The sequence below is a fragment of the Corvus moneduloides genome, chromosome 1 (assembly GCF_009650955.1).
Source record: "Corvus moneduloides isolate bCorMon1 chromosome 1, bCorMon1.pri, whole genome shotgun sequence".
Taxonomy (NCBI): domain Eukaryota; kingdom Metazoa; phylum Chordata; class Aves; order Passeriformes; family Corvidae; genus Corvus; species Corvus moneduloides.
In genome coordinates this window covers 41,507,548-41,525,685 of record NC_045476.1, presented here as the reverse complement: position 1 = coordinate 41,525,685, position 18,138 = coordinate 41,507,548, and the positions used below count along the sequence as shown (strand labels likewise).

Below are 18,138 nucleotides of genomic sequence, written 5' to 3'. Positions count from 1 at the left end.
CAATGCTGTCATTGGAGCATCGTTCAAGGTGGAGTGGACTGTCCAGGTGCAGCAAAAGCCAGGTGTTGGTGGCAGTTTGCTTGTGCAGAGTCAAGTCCAAGAAGTGACTAGTCTGGAGTTTTTAGAGTCGGAAAAATCGTGCTTAAAATTTGTAAAGGCTCTCCCCTCTGTGTCATCAGTGCTCTTCACCTTCGAGCTAACCTTTGGGGATGCAGCCCCCTACCTTTCCCAACCCTTGGGAAGGCTGTTGGACGTCACCAATCGCAGTGATGGAAAGTCCCATGTTACTTTTAATGATGGAATACAAGGTAAGAAGGCACTATTGAAAATATGTGCCTCAGTCTTGGATTTGAGGTCGGACAAAAAGCGAAAAAAGACAAAGCTGGCACTGCCAGGTAGCCAGTTTTAACCAGTCAAAGGACAAATCCCAATGCAGAATGGAGTGGATTTCATCCATAGCTTCCCCTAAGGAGTTACAAGTCCAGAAAATGAAATGCAATTTAGGACCTGGGCCAGGACATGTAGGCTGTGAAAATTTTGGGGTTTTAACGAGAGGAAGGGCAGGCTGGAATAGTTTTCTTTCCATTACTGTGTGGGAAAGGGCTTTGTTTAACATTACAGGTTACAAATCTAACAGAACATGACAGAGAGACAGATTTCTGTATTTGCCCTCTCTAATGAGGGCACACTTTTAGTTTTAAAGATTGGTATGAACCACTGTGATCTAGAACTGAATTGATACATAACATGAACAGTGGCTTAGTACAGGATTTCTAGTCTATCATCTTCAAGTCTACAATCTATTATTGGACAGAAGTATATCTTTAGAAAAACCTCCTTACTCACCCAGGGTTTCATTTATAGCATCTTCTACTATCTGTCTGTCCTAATAGGTAGATTAAGAAGGATTCCTGTGAAGATTATGTGCATATTACTTGTCCTCGTCACCTTTCCAGAAATTTTAAATTTGAAAAATGGGATGAGGAGGGAAAGGACATAATTTTGAGACCCTCCATACCTTTAATCTTCCTTTGTGCAGGAGCTGCACAACAAGGAGTTGAGACATAGGCAGCAGATGGCAGTGCTCCATCGTGCATCCTCATGGAGGATGGACGCTGCGTTCGTAGCTGAGTTCAAGAGTGATACAATGACATTAACCTCAGCATTTTAAGGTGGCTTTCTACCCACCCCATGCAGCTGCATACTTGGATTACATGGTGGCCCTTACATCAGCATGTCTCTGAGAGTGCAGCCTAGATTTGGGCCTAGCCTATGAGTTAACTCTGATGTTGAAGAGTTGCCTTTGGCTTGACATTGGAAGGGCTGACATGAAGTCCAGGAGCAACTGTGTGAAGCTGCCTTATTGGTATTGTCCATCACTAATAACTTCTGGTTTACAAGAGCCTTTCTGATCTCAGAGTTGCAGGGAAATATCCTGATACTTACCCATTCCTTGACCATTGTTGCCATTGTCCTCTCAAGTATTTGGGATCTCACAAAGGAGCACTCTGGTCTCTGCTACCCTGGCACTTCAGTATGTCTGCTTGGAACTTCTCAGTGATACCACCTCACGTTTTTGAAAGCTGAAGGTATTTCAGATATTTCCATCTAAGTCTGGTTGTGTAATGTCTTTGTAGTGCTGTGGAGTTAACACCATGCACAGCCATACCATTTTCTTCATTGTGTAGGGTGTTGTTTTTGCCATCTTACCTTAATACATAGGGTTGTATTACCAGCCTGATTTTCTGTTTGGTTTGTTTTTTTCTCTTGTCGATAGCCAGTTCCTCATAATTTCTGATGTCTCCCAGTGTCATTGTTTGTCCTTCTAGTGAGTGAATCTTTTCCTCCAGCTCAGCTGCTAGATTACAGCTCACAGTGCAAGTCCCTCCAGGTTTTGGGCAGGAAATGAAATACAGCACATCTGTTACACATCACAGCTGCTGGCCTGTCACTGGCCATTGCAGTTTCGAGGCTAGAAGTGCACGTAGAAGAAATGTCACAGGCGTTTCCTCCCCAAACTCAGTTAAGCACTCTTTGTGCCTGGCAAATGACCTATGTACTGAATCAACAGAGAGATCAACAGCCCAGTGTGTCAGACACTTGGTCACGTCTGTTGTCCTGCCTATACGGAGCACACAGTAGGTGGGACTGCCTCACATTGCATGGAAAACCCGGGGAGAACCAAGGTCCCACCACATTAAACACATCTTACATGTTCTCATGCCACCAACCTTCTCTGTACCTCTACATAAAAGCACAAGCCTCTGGAGGCAAATCTTCCTGTTAAAACCTTCCCTTTTTTTGTCTTAGGACATGTTTGCCTGAGTGAAATAAATTAGTAAGCATTTTGAGCCAATAACAGAAATTTTTACTCATTGCTCATTAAATGTGGCTCATGAACAAGAAGTTTACAAACCAGTCACTGTTGCTTTTAATTACCTTTGCCATAATAAATCCTGCACTGACAGTTTTAAACATTAAAGAAAACCTATCCACATACTGAAAAAATGTTGCGGCCTGGTGGGTGTAATAGAATTGGCAATATAATTTATCTTCCCATGTGCAATTTTGTGCGTGTATATATGTATATGTAAAATCAAACTATTGAGGATACAAATATGGCATCCTTTTTGAAAGTTTCATTTGAACCCACTAAGGCAAGGAAGTGAAAATTTAGGCTAAAGATTGGTCCTGGCTTGTATTTTAATTGTACTGTTTGATAATATCCATTTATCAGCTTGTTAGAACTAGGATGTGCCATTAAGTCTATTTTCACACCTGGTTATAGGCAAGAAGGGAGGGAATAGAACAGAACTGTTTGAGGGGAAATATTAATTGGATTTACCTTTAGTAGATGAAAATCCATTCTGATGCTAAGAAAAACTAGTCCACAGAATTGAGACTTCTGAGAGCATGATTCCCATTTACTAGGATGGCACATCAGCTGCTGGGAGACAGTGGAGGAAGGATTTCATCCACATCAGAATATATATATATATATATAAGAATATAAACAGAATGGAATTGCTTATTTTGACATGGACTGAAATCTTTGGATATTTCTTTCGTGAAATCTGATACTGGGAAGGGCAGGAGAAGATTTGATCTGTGTATTACAGTGGTTATATCCCAGGCAAATCACCACCTTTGTGTTTCTTCTTTGTCTTCCGGGGATGCTAAACCTTATTTGAGAGTTGTGAGGATGCTTCTTTTAGTAGTGACTGTTCTTGAGAGAACAAAAGCACTGATACGTGCAGTGGCTACATAAAGCCGTCATACAGCCAAGTGCACTTATAAGCTGAAGAGTAGGGAAAAAAGCAAATGTGATTTCTCGTTCCCCTCTAGAATATGTCAGATGAGGGAGCAAGAGCTGCCTATGGCCTCTCTGCCTTCTCCAGTACTTGCTGGAATGACTACCCCACTGCGCCAGGTCATTCCCTAATTGCTGTGGAAGGCCCAAGCTAAACTACTCCCATTTATTCATGCATATAATACCAGTAATTTTATTTTATTCCTGGGGTAAGCTGAAGAAGGGTATGAAAACTTCATATTTTCAGTCTATAGAGAAGCACATGGGCTTGTGGTCCATCCTGCATGGGCAGACAGTAAGGGCAAAGGTACAGAACAGAGCTCACAAAATCTGCTTCAGAGTCCCTGTAAAAATTCAAGTGTATTTTTCCTTCATAAATATTCATAAATATTGTTATTTTCTTCAATGGCCTTTCTTTTGAGATCTATTTTGGGTGAAAAGTTTCAAATCACCATGCAAAAGTCACCTTAGGCACTGAGTGACACTGGCAACTTTTTGTTTGCAACAGAAATGCTATTTTCTTTTTTTTGTTAAGTCCTTTTAGATTAACAGACAGAGGTATGCTAAGAAATTTTCTGGTTTTTTCAACTCTGGTAGAAGCATAAACTACTAACAGTATGGTACTGCTTGATATAATACATTTTTTAACTGGTACAATATAGTTTCAGGTATTGCTTTATTTGTGGACACAGTTACTAATATAAAACTCTTCCTGTTGCATCACCTGTGTTTTCCTTATATCTTGATGTTCCCATTTCTATATCCTTTTAATCTGCATTTGTACATGTAGGCTAGTATCTGTACATTATCAAAAGCTGTATTTCAAACTAGGAGACAGGAAATACAAGGCAAGAAGGACAGTGGGAAAGAAACCATCAAAAAAACCTTGGCTATTATTGTAAGAAAGGTGAAGCGTACACAAGGGTCACCTTTGTTCTTTATTTACCACACTGTATTTGGATTCTTAATCCTTTAAAACCAGTTACTTCTGGGCAGTAACTCTCTTGGACCTATGACATATACTTTCAGCCGAGGAAAGAAGTTCACAAACACACAGCAAAAACATAAGAAAGGGAAAGCAAATATGTCCATTGCTCCAAGGAGATTCAGCTAAGTTATGAAGGTGCTCTCAGATAAGAATTTGAATTTATGCTCAAGATCCAAAATATTACCATTTGAACTTGTGGTTTAGTGCTCAGTACAGAAGCAGGGCTCAGCCTTGATGAAGGTCTGTATGAGGTTTGCCTATTCCAAAGTTAAAGTTGCTTTAATTAAGTGGAGGGTTTGGGCTTCTTGCTCACTTTACCGCATTTTTAGTATGCTTTGAAAATCAACAGTGTAATGAAATGAAAACAAATCCTAAGATTTGCAGAATATACATTTTTAGCTGATGTTTGCTGATCTTTTTCACCATACTCAAATCATGATTTAATCTCTGATAAACTGGCAAATGCCACGGCAATTGCTGCCTTTTCATTGAGAAAGGGAAAATAAGTTTCCCTTTGTTTTGGAATACCAACGAGTATTCCCAGCAGAGTCGATGACAGAGGACACAGAGGATTTCAAAGCTGCCTTTAATTTTCCTGCAACAGTCATAGGAGTTTGGCCACCTACCAATAAGTTTGGAGTAGTTCAGTGGGCTCGCAGTTCCAACAAGGGCACCTGCTTTTCTCTGCTGCCTGTAAGAGGCAGCCCAAGGAGATGGGACAAGTCAGACTAGACAGAACAGTAATTCGAAATATGGCCATCATTTGTTCAGTATGCAGAGAGAGTATATTTATCTGCAAAAAAGCACGCATGTTGATTTTTTTCATATTAATTCTTGATAGATGTGTCTGTCTGATAAGCACAAGGAAAGTCATAGTTTCACTTAGTTTAATAAAACCTCAAGAAACAACATGTTCTCGATAACATAAAGGCATTCACCCTGTAGTAGGGTAATAAATTTTCAAATTGAATGGCCTGGTGCTTATATGTCTGCACAAGATATCTGTAAACAAATTTGAAAAGTAAGTTTTCTGCTGTAATGTTTATTGGCTTTACATTGGCCAGTGTTTATGAAGCAGAATTTGTAACTATGGTTAACTTGTTAAAACTTCTTAAATAAAGGAAAAGTAAACTGTAAAATAAAAAGGTGCTTACTGTAGGCTTTAAAAATTATTTATTCAGCTGGTCTTTTCCCCTTAAGTCCAATATCAGTATTAGAACACTGAAATAAAATATAAGCCTTTAATGCAGTTCATTACTGTAGAAAGCTGTGGCTAATTAATCCATCCTCCCACTGGCCCCTAAATGCATCCCTCAACTAGTGAACTCTCCATTCCTAAAGCCTCCTAATAAACTTTTTATTTCTGATGTCACTTTCCCACCTTTCAATACACAAAAGGTGGCTTCTGTCTTTGCACCAACATAGACTTGTCCTGCTGATGCTTTTTGGTGTCGGCAAATACATAAAGATTTTTACCTAATATAATAAACTGGTTTTGGTGTCCTTCCTGTAATTTGGGTTTGTTGCCATAGAGGGGGTGTGCAGTGTTTATAGTTAATAAAGTCAGGCTTTTTTCTCTGTAAGTGATAGACTATATTCTGATATGTATACATTCATTTTTTTATAGGAAAGGTATGTTCATAAAACTTAAAGCATTCTAAAACAGCAAGGTCTATCAAATAAAGTAAAGGGGAAATCAAATCTGTGTGTCAGTTTATCTTAGGTTTATAAAAATGTTGCAAAAAATATGCATGTCTATGTCATTATTCCTTACCATTTGCCCTGTTAATTTCTTTTAAATCCACTATAGCATCGACACAACTGTATGACAAATCATGTGCCAAGAATATCTTGCCAAATTTAAAAGTCATTATAGTAACCAGTTTCTTGTGGGAATTACAAAAAAAAAAAAAGTAATCATACTGAGGCAACAGGAAAGATGTAAATTATTGACAGGCCAACTACTTTTTTTGGCAAAGACAGTGGCAAAACTTTCATCATAATTTCTTCTACAGGTTTTTTGTAATAAGGCTGGGCGTTAAGTAATGGTTTGCAATGCTAAGATGTCTTTCTATACATTTACAAACTCAGCAAAATCAGACATCCAAACAGATGAAGACAAAACAATATGTTTGATATAACCTTTGCCAGTAGCCAACTGGATGTTTATCAGCAATTACATATTACGGGCTGAAAAGAATAAAATTACTTTTAATATGATGGCAACATCTGATGCAAGACATTTTTGTCTTCTACAGCTAAATAAATTGAATATGAATGGACTTGACAGCATGTATTATGATACCCGTTATGGTCTGGAGACTGGGTGTTGCCCTAACAACCAGACAATATTTTCTTAATTAAGTATAATTTCTTTCCTACGTGATCACAAGAAGATTCTGAACTGGTGAATTAATGATCTGGGAAATGCATGTAATTCTCTGCTCTAGGTAACTGTCAGCTTAAAACACTTTAAGCTGTTTTAGGAAAGCTGCAAATACTTGATTTGTTTTCCCAGCTTCTTTTTCTAACGTATTAAATGCTGTATATTTAGGGTCAGGAATACATATATATATTCAATTTGAAAATAATATGTTTGCTGTCTCTCAGCAATTTTTTTGTCCTTGATATATTTTCTCTCCAGTCCATATTTTTTTAATAGTTTGTTTGCAATACCTGTCTTGCTTACTTATTTGCTGAAAGACATTTGCTCTCAGATTTTTCTACTATATGTCTAGTACTTGCGTTTATTACACTAAATCATAAGACTTCCTTCATCACTGCCTCTTCCTTCCTTCCAGGTTCCAGAATTTATACACAGTAGTAGTTATCAGTCTGTCACAGCAAGTTCCTCCAACCATACTTTTGCAATAAGGATCTTTGCACAGGATTGCATCCAGAGGGTTCTTGAATAGCTCCAGTGAGGGAAACTCCACAACCTCTCTGGCAACCTGTTCCAGTACAGGGTCACCAGCACAGCAAAGAAGTTCTTCCTCATGTTCAGGAAATTCCTGTGCATCAGTCTCTGCCTGTTCCCTCTTGCCTGATTGCTTGGCACCACTGAGAAGAGCCTGGTTCCATGCTCTTGATACCTTCCCTTCAGTTGCTTATATACATTGATGCCCTCTGATCATCTTCATGGCCCTCCTCTGGAACCCTTCAAACAGGTCCACATTCTCTGTATACGGGGGCCCCCATAGCTGGGCACATCTTGAAGTGGGATCTCATGAGTACGGATAAGATGGGGAGAATTGCCTTCCTTGACATCACAAGTGGGACCTCAACTTGTCTGTCATGGAAAGCCCTGAGGCAATTGTCTATCTTTTAGCCAAAGGAGAAAACTGCGTGTAGAGCAAGCTGAGAACTGTTTATCAGTTGACAAATTTAGTTTGAGCGCTTATGGTTTGATACAGTAAAAATGCTGATCACTCTGAGCATAGAGCTTACAATTTCCTATCATAACCAAAAAGTGCAGGTGAAGTACAAACCCTAGGACCTCATCTGGCTGCATGGTATCCCAGGCCACTTATTTCAAAAACAAAATATGGACATTATTTTCCTTGTACATGGTTGTTCTCTAGACTCTTGCACTGAATCTGCTATGCTGGAACTCCTGGATGGGCTGAATGGATGTGTGCCTCACAGATTTGCTTTTAGACTCTTTCACCCAAAGAGAAGACTTCACTGTGGTAGTCCATTAAATGAGTTAATCAGTAGGTTAATCTATGTAAACCAGTGCAAATTAATATAGCCAAGAAAGTGGCAAAAGTGGCAAGTGTTGTAGGTTTCATACATGCACACTGATCGGCTTGTTTTCTAAGCATTTATTTGGAATTGTGACAGATACTCCACGAGGCTAGCTTCTGTAATTTGTCAGGTTTCTCTAGAGACTCTTGTCAATGCAAGAAATGTAATCCACTCTGTGACATAAAACAAGTGTGTATGTATTTCATATGCTGAGAGTATTACAAAAAGGACTGACCAAAATGAGCCTACCTCCTTCTTACCCCACTGCATGCAAGGAATGAGTTTGCAGGGACTGCAGACTCGATACTTCTCAGATAGGATGTGCATAGAAAAAATATTGCTGGAAGGCGAGGCAGAATTGAATTGGTATTTCCCCAGAATCTTTAATTTTTATTTATTTTTAATTGCAGCTGAAAGTTTGAAATCTTTAGCTTCTAATCAGATCCTTGGCAATAATAGCTCTATGTAAATGTGAGACAGACACATAAGAACAGGTGTGCTGTGGGTTTTGAAACAAGTTTGTTTTACAGGTTGGTTAAACAAGTTTGTTTATAGGTGGGTTTTTCCAGTATTCTCAAAGGGGAAAAAAAGCCAATTTTTTTGTACAAATACATTCTTCGGCATTTTTCACGCTTTGTGCCAGATGTAACTATGATGTGTGCACGCAAACATGCATACAAAGTAAAGTTATTATTTCATATGAAGAAATAGCTGGAAGTACCTTCTTATTTCACTATCTGCAAGAAAAGGAGCAGACCACTCTTTCTGACTGACTTTCTTTAACCAACACAGGAAATAGCATTTTACAACGTAGAACTGAAGAGAATCAACACTTCACTAAGGCAGGCTGTTGCCAACATGGAACCTTGGGGAGTGGGAGAGCAAAAACCAAGGAATATGAATGGCAAAGAAGCTCTCTCTCCAGAGCTCCTCTGGAATGTCTTTTGTTTCATTTTATGGTCAAAGTCTTGTTCTTGCTTTAGTACATATGCTCTTTGTTATTAATGTCTTTGTTTTTCATGCAGAGAAGAACAATGCTTTTAAACACTCTGTATGTGTTTTAAATGGATGTCACTACCAAACTCACTGTCAATAGCTAGTTTTACTTAATCAGCTATAAAATATCATGAGTAAGGGTTCTTAATGGAAACTGGAAAAATCCAAGATAATTACCATAATAGGCTGAAGATCTCTGAGACTGAAGGTTTTAGAAGTCAGAGGAAATTGGGGACATATGCGTTCTGTCTGTAAGATTGTTCTATATCGGATATGGAAAAATGGAAATGACAGGTATTTTGCAATGTACAGTAGCATTCATCATAGAAAGAACATATGCATTTGTGTGTCAGAAGCAATGAAGTAAAAAATGACACTTAATTGGAGCTGACATAAAATGGCCTCATTAGCAGTACAAATATTATGTGTGTGTAGCTTGGTTGTCAATAGGAACAAAACATATTTCCTCTGACAGATATATTAGTCTCTTTTAAGATTCACGTCAAGTTTTCAGTCAGGTTCACTCATTTAGAGAATGCTTTTTTTTTTTTTTTTTTTAAATAAGAGAGAGGTTGGACTGTAAATAATGTGTGTTTCTAGGGTGCTGTGATAACACCAACAATGGACCACACTATGTCAATGCAGCCAGCAAGCATGATGGGCCCTCTGACCCAGCAGATGAACCACCTTTCCTTGGGCACAACAGGAACGGTAAGATCACTATTTGTTTCTCTATTGCAAAGCATCTCTTGCTTACTGAGTTTCTTAAGGTAATTTATTAGTCTTTTGAGTGCCTTTCAGTGCTTCACCATCATGCAGTCAGCATTAGTTATTACAGAACAGAAATTACAAAGTAGTATGAGTAGTAAAATGGTAGGTCAACAAAACCTGTTCTATATTTAAGAGGAATTATCTGTACTAGTTCTCATGTAATTGTGGAAGTACTGCTCTATCAACTTGTTTTTTAATAGGAAGTTATTTCCTTGTCAGTCTAGGAAGTTTCATACCACTGGGAACAGGAGTTCTGGCTTTGTGGTAGGATCCACCACTCACTTCAAAGCATAGCAGCCAGCCATATGTATTTTGTTCCAGGCTTAGAAATGTGATTTTTGGTCGAGGTCAGCTCTGTTTCCAATATATCATATTTAAACATGCGTATTTCAACAATTATTTTCTTTTTAAGCTGTGTAGGTCATACTCAGTTAACTCCCCCAGTGTCAGAGAAAGGCAAACACCCCTCTTAATTAATATCATTGAAGCTCTTTGAAGAGTTCCTGAAATACAGCATCTACAGACATATACAACCAAATATGGTGTTTTGATATGTGAATGTGTGCACGCTGCACGTAATGTAAATTTTTGCAAAAATACAGGCATACGTATTACACTTCTACATCTTTAGCACACATGCTCTTTATGTAATAATTACATGAAACATGTCTTTACATAACATGCTCTGTTATGCACTTACCCTTTCTTTCACCACTGTTCTACTTGATACTAATCTATAGGGACACAGTTTTCCTATTACTGTAGTAAATATCACCGTATCCCACAGCTGTAGGGAGGAGGGGAAAAGATCCAGCAGGCAGGAATTGTGAAGCAAGATTGATTTATTTAATTATTTTACAAACTCTTTTACAGACTTTTTTCTTCATAGTCTAATTGGACAAAGGATCAGCCACTTCTTGGGGGTGATTGGCTAAAATCCTAAAACATCCATTGTCAAAATATTTTTCTACTGTTCTATAAACAAAATTCTCCAAGGTCGCAGGTGTTCGTGGTTTACGGAACTTCTGCTAATCTCTTCATGAGAGAGAAAAGTATCCCACGGTTTAGAAGTAGCAGGAAAATTCCTTGCTAACAGCATTTTTGTATCCACATTTTCCAACTTTTTTTTAATTGAATAAGGTACTTAATAAAGTTACATCTGTACAAAGTTATTTAACCCACTGTGTTGGGTCTCCTCCTGGTCCTCTTCTCTTCACCTCCTTCTTCCTTATCTGTTGAATTTAATTCTAACTCCAGTGTCTCTTCCCACTTCTTTAAAAAAACTGTAAAGATCTAAGGCTTCTGTATTTTTTTCCCATAAAACTTAAACATGATGGTTTATTGTTTATTCCTGATATTTTAAATGTTGCACTCAACAATCCAAAGAAGTAGGAATCACATCGCAAACTTAATCTCAGCATTTTTCCCATCATGAAATTGAAGGAATTACTTGGACTAGTGAGAATTTCTGCAGGTGTAGTTACTGTGATTCCATAGCGTGTTTAAAAGTTAAGGCAAAGAAATGGAAAATGAATTCTGGTTGTGCTGTTGGCCAGCTCCTATGAATTTTTTCTTCTGCCTGTCACTTTCAATTCCATAACTCTTAACAGACATTGTCTTCTGCCCTCATTGTCTCGCAATCTTAATGCAAACTAGAAAATTCCCAGTTAATGTTCTCTTCTTACTTGAGACAACTCTTACAGTGCTTACAGTAACAAATCCATCTGGGGAGTCAGGCAAAGGACTCTGAGAGGCAATGGGTCATCTAGTGTGTGACAACAAGATCCTGAACTCATGTTACTGCAACCAAATCTTTCCTTTCTCTTCCTAGCTCTTTACACAGTTTTATCTTTCAAGGTCACAGCATTCCCCATGATAATTTCTTGAAATACATTCAGAGGTATACCATACAGTATTATGTTTACTTTCTGTAAAACTCCTAACTCATTCACAGAAAACTTAAAGAGCAGGAAAGAGTAAATGATTGATGAGTGCTACAATATCCATAGGCTTTTCAAACATCTCAAATGACACCCTATTTTATCATATACAGGATTTCTCTTTGATAAAAACAGCATCAGCACCATATCCAGTTAAAGTACTCATGCAAGCAGGATAATAATGGATGTCATAGAGAATTCCTCCTATTGGGAATTCCTCCTATCAGAATTCAGGATTTGGGCTGCCAGTAGCAGTTTTCTTGGATGTATCCATCCAAATGTGAAATTCATTCTTCAGCATGTATTCTGTTACAGAAAATAAAAACGTGGGGAACACAAGCTATTTAGAGACATGATTTATTTAGAGATATTTTTACTTCATTTATTTGGAGTTCTGAGTTTTGGTCCAGAGAAAGGAGCATTGAGAGCATAAAGCATGAGGAATTGTGCCAAGTCTAAGCCATGCTACTGTGAGTACCTCAGCAGGACTAGGTTTTATGGGAGGTAAAAGATATAAATGATACATTTCTGTTACGAATATGTTTTTCAGTTTTATCCTTAAAACTGTGCAACAGAGTGCCATAAAGAGCCACCAGCTACCTTTCAAGAAACCAGCCAGATTTTTTTAGGCAAACGAGACAAAAAGTCACAATTCTACTCACTGTTGGCAGTAACTCTGTCCCAATTTAATTTAAAAGCTTGCAGTATGCGAAGCAGTTTTTATTGGAAGGCTTTCATATGTTCACTTCCTTAGACAAAGCATTTTGCTAATTAACATAACATATTTTTCAGCCGAAACAGATCCCTGTGGTCACTTAAGTGAGAGTTGACTTCAAAACCACTTCACCACTTGCCTGATTCAGGATGAACACTGGGTTTCTAAAACATTGCTTCCACAGAAAATCTATTCTCTAGTGAGTGAGCTAGAGAAATAGCATAAGGGCCTATGCAGCTTCGTATCTTGTGGGAATTACTCTGCCTTTTGATGCTCCTTAAAAGATTAAAATACTCTGTCCAGGCTGGAGCCATTCCATAACCCTTTACAGAGGAGCACTCTTTAGCTCTTTGGTGAGGCGAGTGACCTGAGTAACAGCAACCTCTGCCATTTCCTGCCTTGACTCCAAAAACTGGATTTGAGTTTTGATCTCTCAGCCCTGAAGCACATATTAAAACCTTTGGGAATCCAGGGGCAGCTCCCTCCATCCACTTGATTATTTGGTCACCAGCCCAGGGCGGGCTTAATGCTGGCAGGGCTGTTCACTTCCAGCTGGGAGCATCCAATTCAGCAGTCAAAACAAAGTAGTTTTCCTACAGACTCACTCATAGTCAGCTGCATACCCACTGCCCTAGGTAAAGCCTTCCCCTCAAAACACAAATAATTTTGTTTAGGAAACCATTTGCCATTAATAGGGACAAGAAGATTTCTCTCTATCCAAACTTCCAAAGAATGCATGTTTAATTTAATTTTATTATATTTTTAACATTCTTATATTTTATCTATTATTGAATTGTCTGCATAAAATTAGACATCTCTGCTATACCAAGCACTCCCTAATCAGGAGGATGCACTAAGGCTATCAATATGCCAGGCCAAGGGAAAAGCTGCAAATCCATCTTTGCTTGATTCCAATGCCAAAGGATGGTATAGGGCACTGGAGGGAGAGAGGAGGTTGCCTGCCATTTATGGCAACTTGACCCCATATTCCTGTGTTGTGAGAGAAATTGGCACAGCATTTGAATGTCCCAGTTACTGTGCTTTGTGCTTCATCCACCAAGAACATAATTCTTTTTTGCCTTTATGAAAATCAAATTGATTTCCGCTGGTGAAAATACAGTTTTTGTTGCTGATGAATTAAGAGGCACATGTGCTGCTCTGATCCAGTCTGCTTGAAATCTAGAGTTAAGCAGACAATCTGCCAGAGGGGTGATTTCTGCCATATTTATATGTATTTTTCATACACACCTCTTCACTCAAAAAGAGCAAAAAGCATTTACATGGCTGTACTAGCTGTGGGCAAATACATAAAGAAAACCTAAGTTTAAATTATGTCAAGATTACAGCAAGAAAGCAATAGCTTTGAATATTCTGATTAAGGCTGACAACTCAGTCTCAGCTCCTACAACTGTATTAAAATGAAATTTTAATGCCAGAAGGCATAATGCGAAGATAGACAAGGGGTTTAAAGCTCGAATTTTTTTTACTAGTTTATTATTATTTATTATAGTAAGTCTTGTTTTTCCTATGTAATATTCATCTACAATTAGGTCTGCTATTAAAAAGGTATTGTAGAGGGAGAATAGAGTGTGTGAGTCTGTAAGGGTAGCGCTGAAAGAGGAGCATTAGTATGTGTTTAATAATGTAGGGAGGCTGGAATTGTTCCATCATCAGCCTGTCATTCAAAATGTTTCTGATACAGCCATTGATCTGACATCTCTTTTGTGGTTTAATAACGTTGTGATTGATGCCTGAGTGGATATAATACAAAAACTTTTAGAAATGCAAAAACTGAGCAGTTTGATCACTGCTTTCAGTCATTGTTGCTTGGCACTTCCATGTTTGGCCATCAGCAGCAATAATCTGCCTCTTCAGTGGGAAGAAGATTTGCTTTATTCTTTTTCTTCTGCTTCTCATTCCTGAAGGAAGTGTGCTGTTCTGCACTTTCTTGGTCAGGGTTTCCCTCCCCTCCCTGCTGTTAGCATCCATTTCAGGTACTGCTTGGGTTCCAGTTACATTCAATAGTTTGAGGCACCCTTTATTAGTCCTCATAGGCAGAGGAATAATTCCAGCTTTTTCTCCCTCTCCTTTGGAGCTGCCTTACTGTAGCCTTGTTTCAACTTAAACCTTTGAGGCCCACACCACTGGGAGAGTGAGTAGAAGCCAGGTTTTTTTGCTAAAACTGGTAGTTCAACTGGGCTGCTTAATTGTACTTCACACTTGCAGTTCACTCTGCTTTCAGTTTCTAATTTAGAAACATGATAGGCAACTTACAAAATAAACCCTCCGTTGCACTTTTTAAACAACAAAACAAAATCAAATTTGTTTAATTGTTCCAGTTACTCTGTATTAAAAATGCAGTCAGGTGAAAGAATTGTGCTGACATAATGTGGGATCCTGTTGTAACTGCAAACTACCCTAACTCAGCTTTCCTGGTTTATAGTATCACCGAAATTTCTCGGTGGAATAGCAGGCTTGTTATGCAGGTACATCAGTCTTATCTTTCACTTTGTTGGTTCTTTTTGTTGCCAGCAAGGCTTGATGATATCTCCAGAACCCTTCAATGGAACAACAAGCTTGTTATAGGTTTTTTATCTTTTATTTCCTTTGGATACTCCATGGTCACCGGTGGTTTAAAATGTCACCTGAAGGCCTCAGCAGAATAACTGCTTTGTTAGATAGGGTTGGTTTTTTTCCTGTTTAATCTTCCATTCTATTTGCAGATACTGCAGCTACATGGAGCTGAAACATCATCACATTCCCCTCATGTTCAGATTCTTGTTCAAAAAGAAGTCTCTGTTATTCTAATTGTATGTCACAAGGTCCTTGGAGAGCTACAGGAGCAAAGTTTCTTTGCAGTCTCGTGCCTTTCACGTTATCAGGTGTTAATCTTGGAGCTCTTTTATTTTATTTACTGACTGACAGTTTCAGTTACTGCTTGTGTGGAAAATATAGGACTGAACCCATTGCAAATAAAATAGCCTAGTTCAGGCTGAAACTAAGATCTTCCTTATCCTTTTACTCAACCAAAGTCCAGGGCAAATGTGAGTGATTAACAACATGGATCTGTCTGGGGCAAGGGATCCATTTAAGAAGAAATTATTATGGTTGGAAAGGAGATCAGCATAAATTCTCACAAGATTGATAAAAACCAAATAACTCCTCCTGCACCTTCCTTCCCAAAGAGTCCCTTGAAAGGCAGTTCCAATTTACCTCACATGTAATTTGAGATAAAAAGGGGCACTCAGTGGAACTGAAAAGCACCAGATTCAAGGCAGTCAACAGGGAACAAAGAACTTTTATCATGAAGGATTAAAGCAATTTGCAGAGTTCACTGCCACTAAATATTATTGAGACAAATAGGTTAGCAATCTTAAAAAATAGATTCAGCATTTCTATGAGTAAACATTTGTGGATGCATTTTTTGTGGAAAAATTTTTAAATTGACAGCATAGGCCAAACACCTGCTCAGGTGAGCAAGGAAAGATGTGATCTTTTCCCTTTCTGGACGATCTTGAAATGCCACAGACTTGTGTAAGAATTGGGCCGATCAGCTCTTGTGTAGAGGAGACTCTTTCTACTCATCTGTTTCAACATGGGTTCCACAGTCTATGTCTGACCGTAGCTGTGGTTAGATGGTATTTTTGAATGAATAGAGTTTATAAAAACATATTTCTGTAGTGTTCCCCCTTCTCTTCTGAGCTCAGCTTTACTTTCCTACCATTTTTTGGTAGTGGCTTACTGTTTGCCCTTACGTGCAAGTGTGCCAACCTTCAAAGCCACTGCCTGTCATAGGCAGGAAAGGAAAATGTAAAAGGAGGATAAACACAGATGGAGGGAATTCCATTTTTGGTCCAAGCAGCACTTCAGCTGAGCCCAGCAGGTTAGTAGCTTTTATTCTGTGTTAAATTTTACCTTCACATGACACTTCCACAAATGAACAAAGAGCTTTTGTTGAGGACTCCCTGCCTCTTTTTGAGGTATCAGCTACTGACTCAAAGTGACATTAGCCCAGATTCCCTTTCAGAGCAGGAGTCAGCTCCCTGATTGTGGTGATAAAAATACACATCAACACAAAGCAACAGTGATGGATCAGCAAAGCAAAAAGTATCAGCCAGAAATGTCCTAACTAATATAACTTCATTTTCATCATCAAACTAACCTCATAATATAATTAATTTGCAGAAGACTTCACATAACTGTGAAGTAGAACATTTAGAGGTTTGTTTATCATATATTTTCTTAAACATGACTGCTGCAGTTCTATTTTGTGATTTCTAGAAGTGCCACCTGGTGAATGGGAGTGCAGTTCAAAGACATGTAAGATAAACTTCTTTATTTTGTAGCAATGGATAGAAACTGAAAGCCATAAAACTGGTAGTATCTGGCATAAAGTTAGTGGTCTGCAGAGTATCCTGCCACAAAAGGCTCCCCTGTAGTCATACTCCCTGAAATTTTTGTTGATATCTCTGCTACAGATAAATCAAGATTGCAAACTCATTTTGCTAACTAGTAGTAGGTCATTTATCTAAAAAATTTGAATTTTAAGAGGAAAAATATAATGTTCACACATTTTCTTATGAAATTGTGCTGATGCTATAAATGACAGGGCAAGTTTGGGGGAGAGAAAGAATCTATTTAGCAGAGAGGGAAGTAGAAGAGAGGAACAAATAATAAGTTTAAAAACCCCCTGAACATAATTCCAGGTTTGAAACATCCTGCCACACCTACAACTGACAAACTCAATAAAAGGTGGAAAACAGAAGTACTCTAAATGTCAGGTCTGTCATCTGTATTTTTTTGATGTGTTTCTCTTTTGTAAATGTGTTTTCCATTTTTCAATCAAGAACTCTTTGCCTTATTAGAACAAAACTTGTTTTTATTGTCCTGCCTGTGTTTAGAGAAGGCTCAGGTAATTCTGACAGGAATTATGAATATGGCTTTCCAGAGAAGTAATAAATCCAAGTATAAGTACTGAAGACAAACTCTGTGGGGTCTCCGTAATGCAAGGCAAGTTTGAGGATCTTAGAGAGGTGAAGGGTGTTTTTCAAAACTGTGACCATGTGAAAAGCAAGAAGTGGCTCCCAGAGGTGCTGCTTCCACAGCTTTTCTTCCCAAGAGCTGGGAAACAGATCTGTGGTCATTTCTCTTCATGTACAAGTGTACACAAACACAGCAAGAAGTCTTGAAATGCTTGAGGAGGCTGTATCCTCAGTGGAAAAGAACAACATGATAAATTATATGGGAAACCAACTAGTTTTATCATAAGTAATGTTGCAGTCCTTCACACAATATCATTTCGGTCTAATGTGAAGCACTTGAATTGTATCAACTTCAGACACAGATGTAAACTTTAGCTGAAAGAAAAGGCCACAGAGGTGAAAGACAACAGTGGTTTGCAACACAACGTAGGTGCATGAAGGGTACCCATGGAAATTTTAGTGGTGCTAACAATAAGGATATGAAAGTAGAATAGGGAAAGTATAACTTTAATATGTTGCAGAAATTGGTAATATGTTAAGAGCTAGACTAGTGTTAGAAATGAAGCATAGAAAGTTCATCTAGCACTCAACTGGGCTGAACACCTTTAAAATCCACAGGAAGGACTTTCAGATGTCGACACAAATCCAGAGCAGTGGCTAATAGCCTTTTTTCATCTCCAACCTCTGTT

General features: G+C 38.4%; 1 protein-coding gene across 6 annotated transcripts in view; it reads left to right on the top strand.

The window, feature by feature from the left end:
* Positions 1-18,138, top strand: part of RBMS3 (RNA binding motif single stranded interacting protein 3) — a 711,648-nt gene that overhangs the window by 662,956 nt on the left and 30,554 nt on the right. For all 6 annotated transcript variants that reach the window (XM_032107595.1, XM_032107598.1, XM_032107611.1 and 3 more), the window contains one exon: positions 9,642-9,752. In XM_032107595.1, coding sequence (XP_031963486.1) covers positions 9,642-9,752 — 111 coding nt within the window. The remainder of the gene's footprint in view (positions 1-9,641; positions 9,753-18,138) is intronic.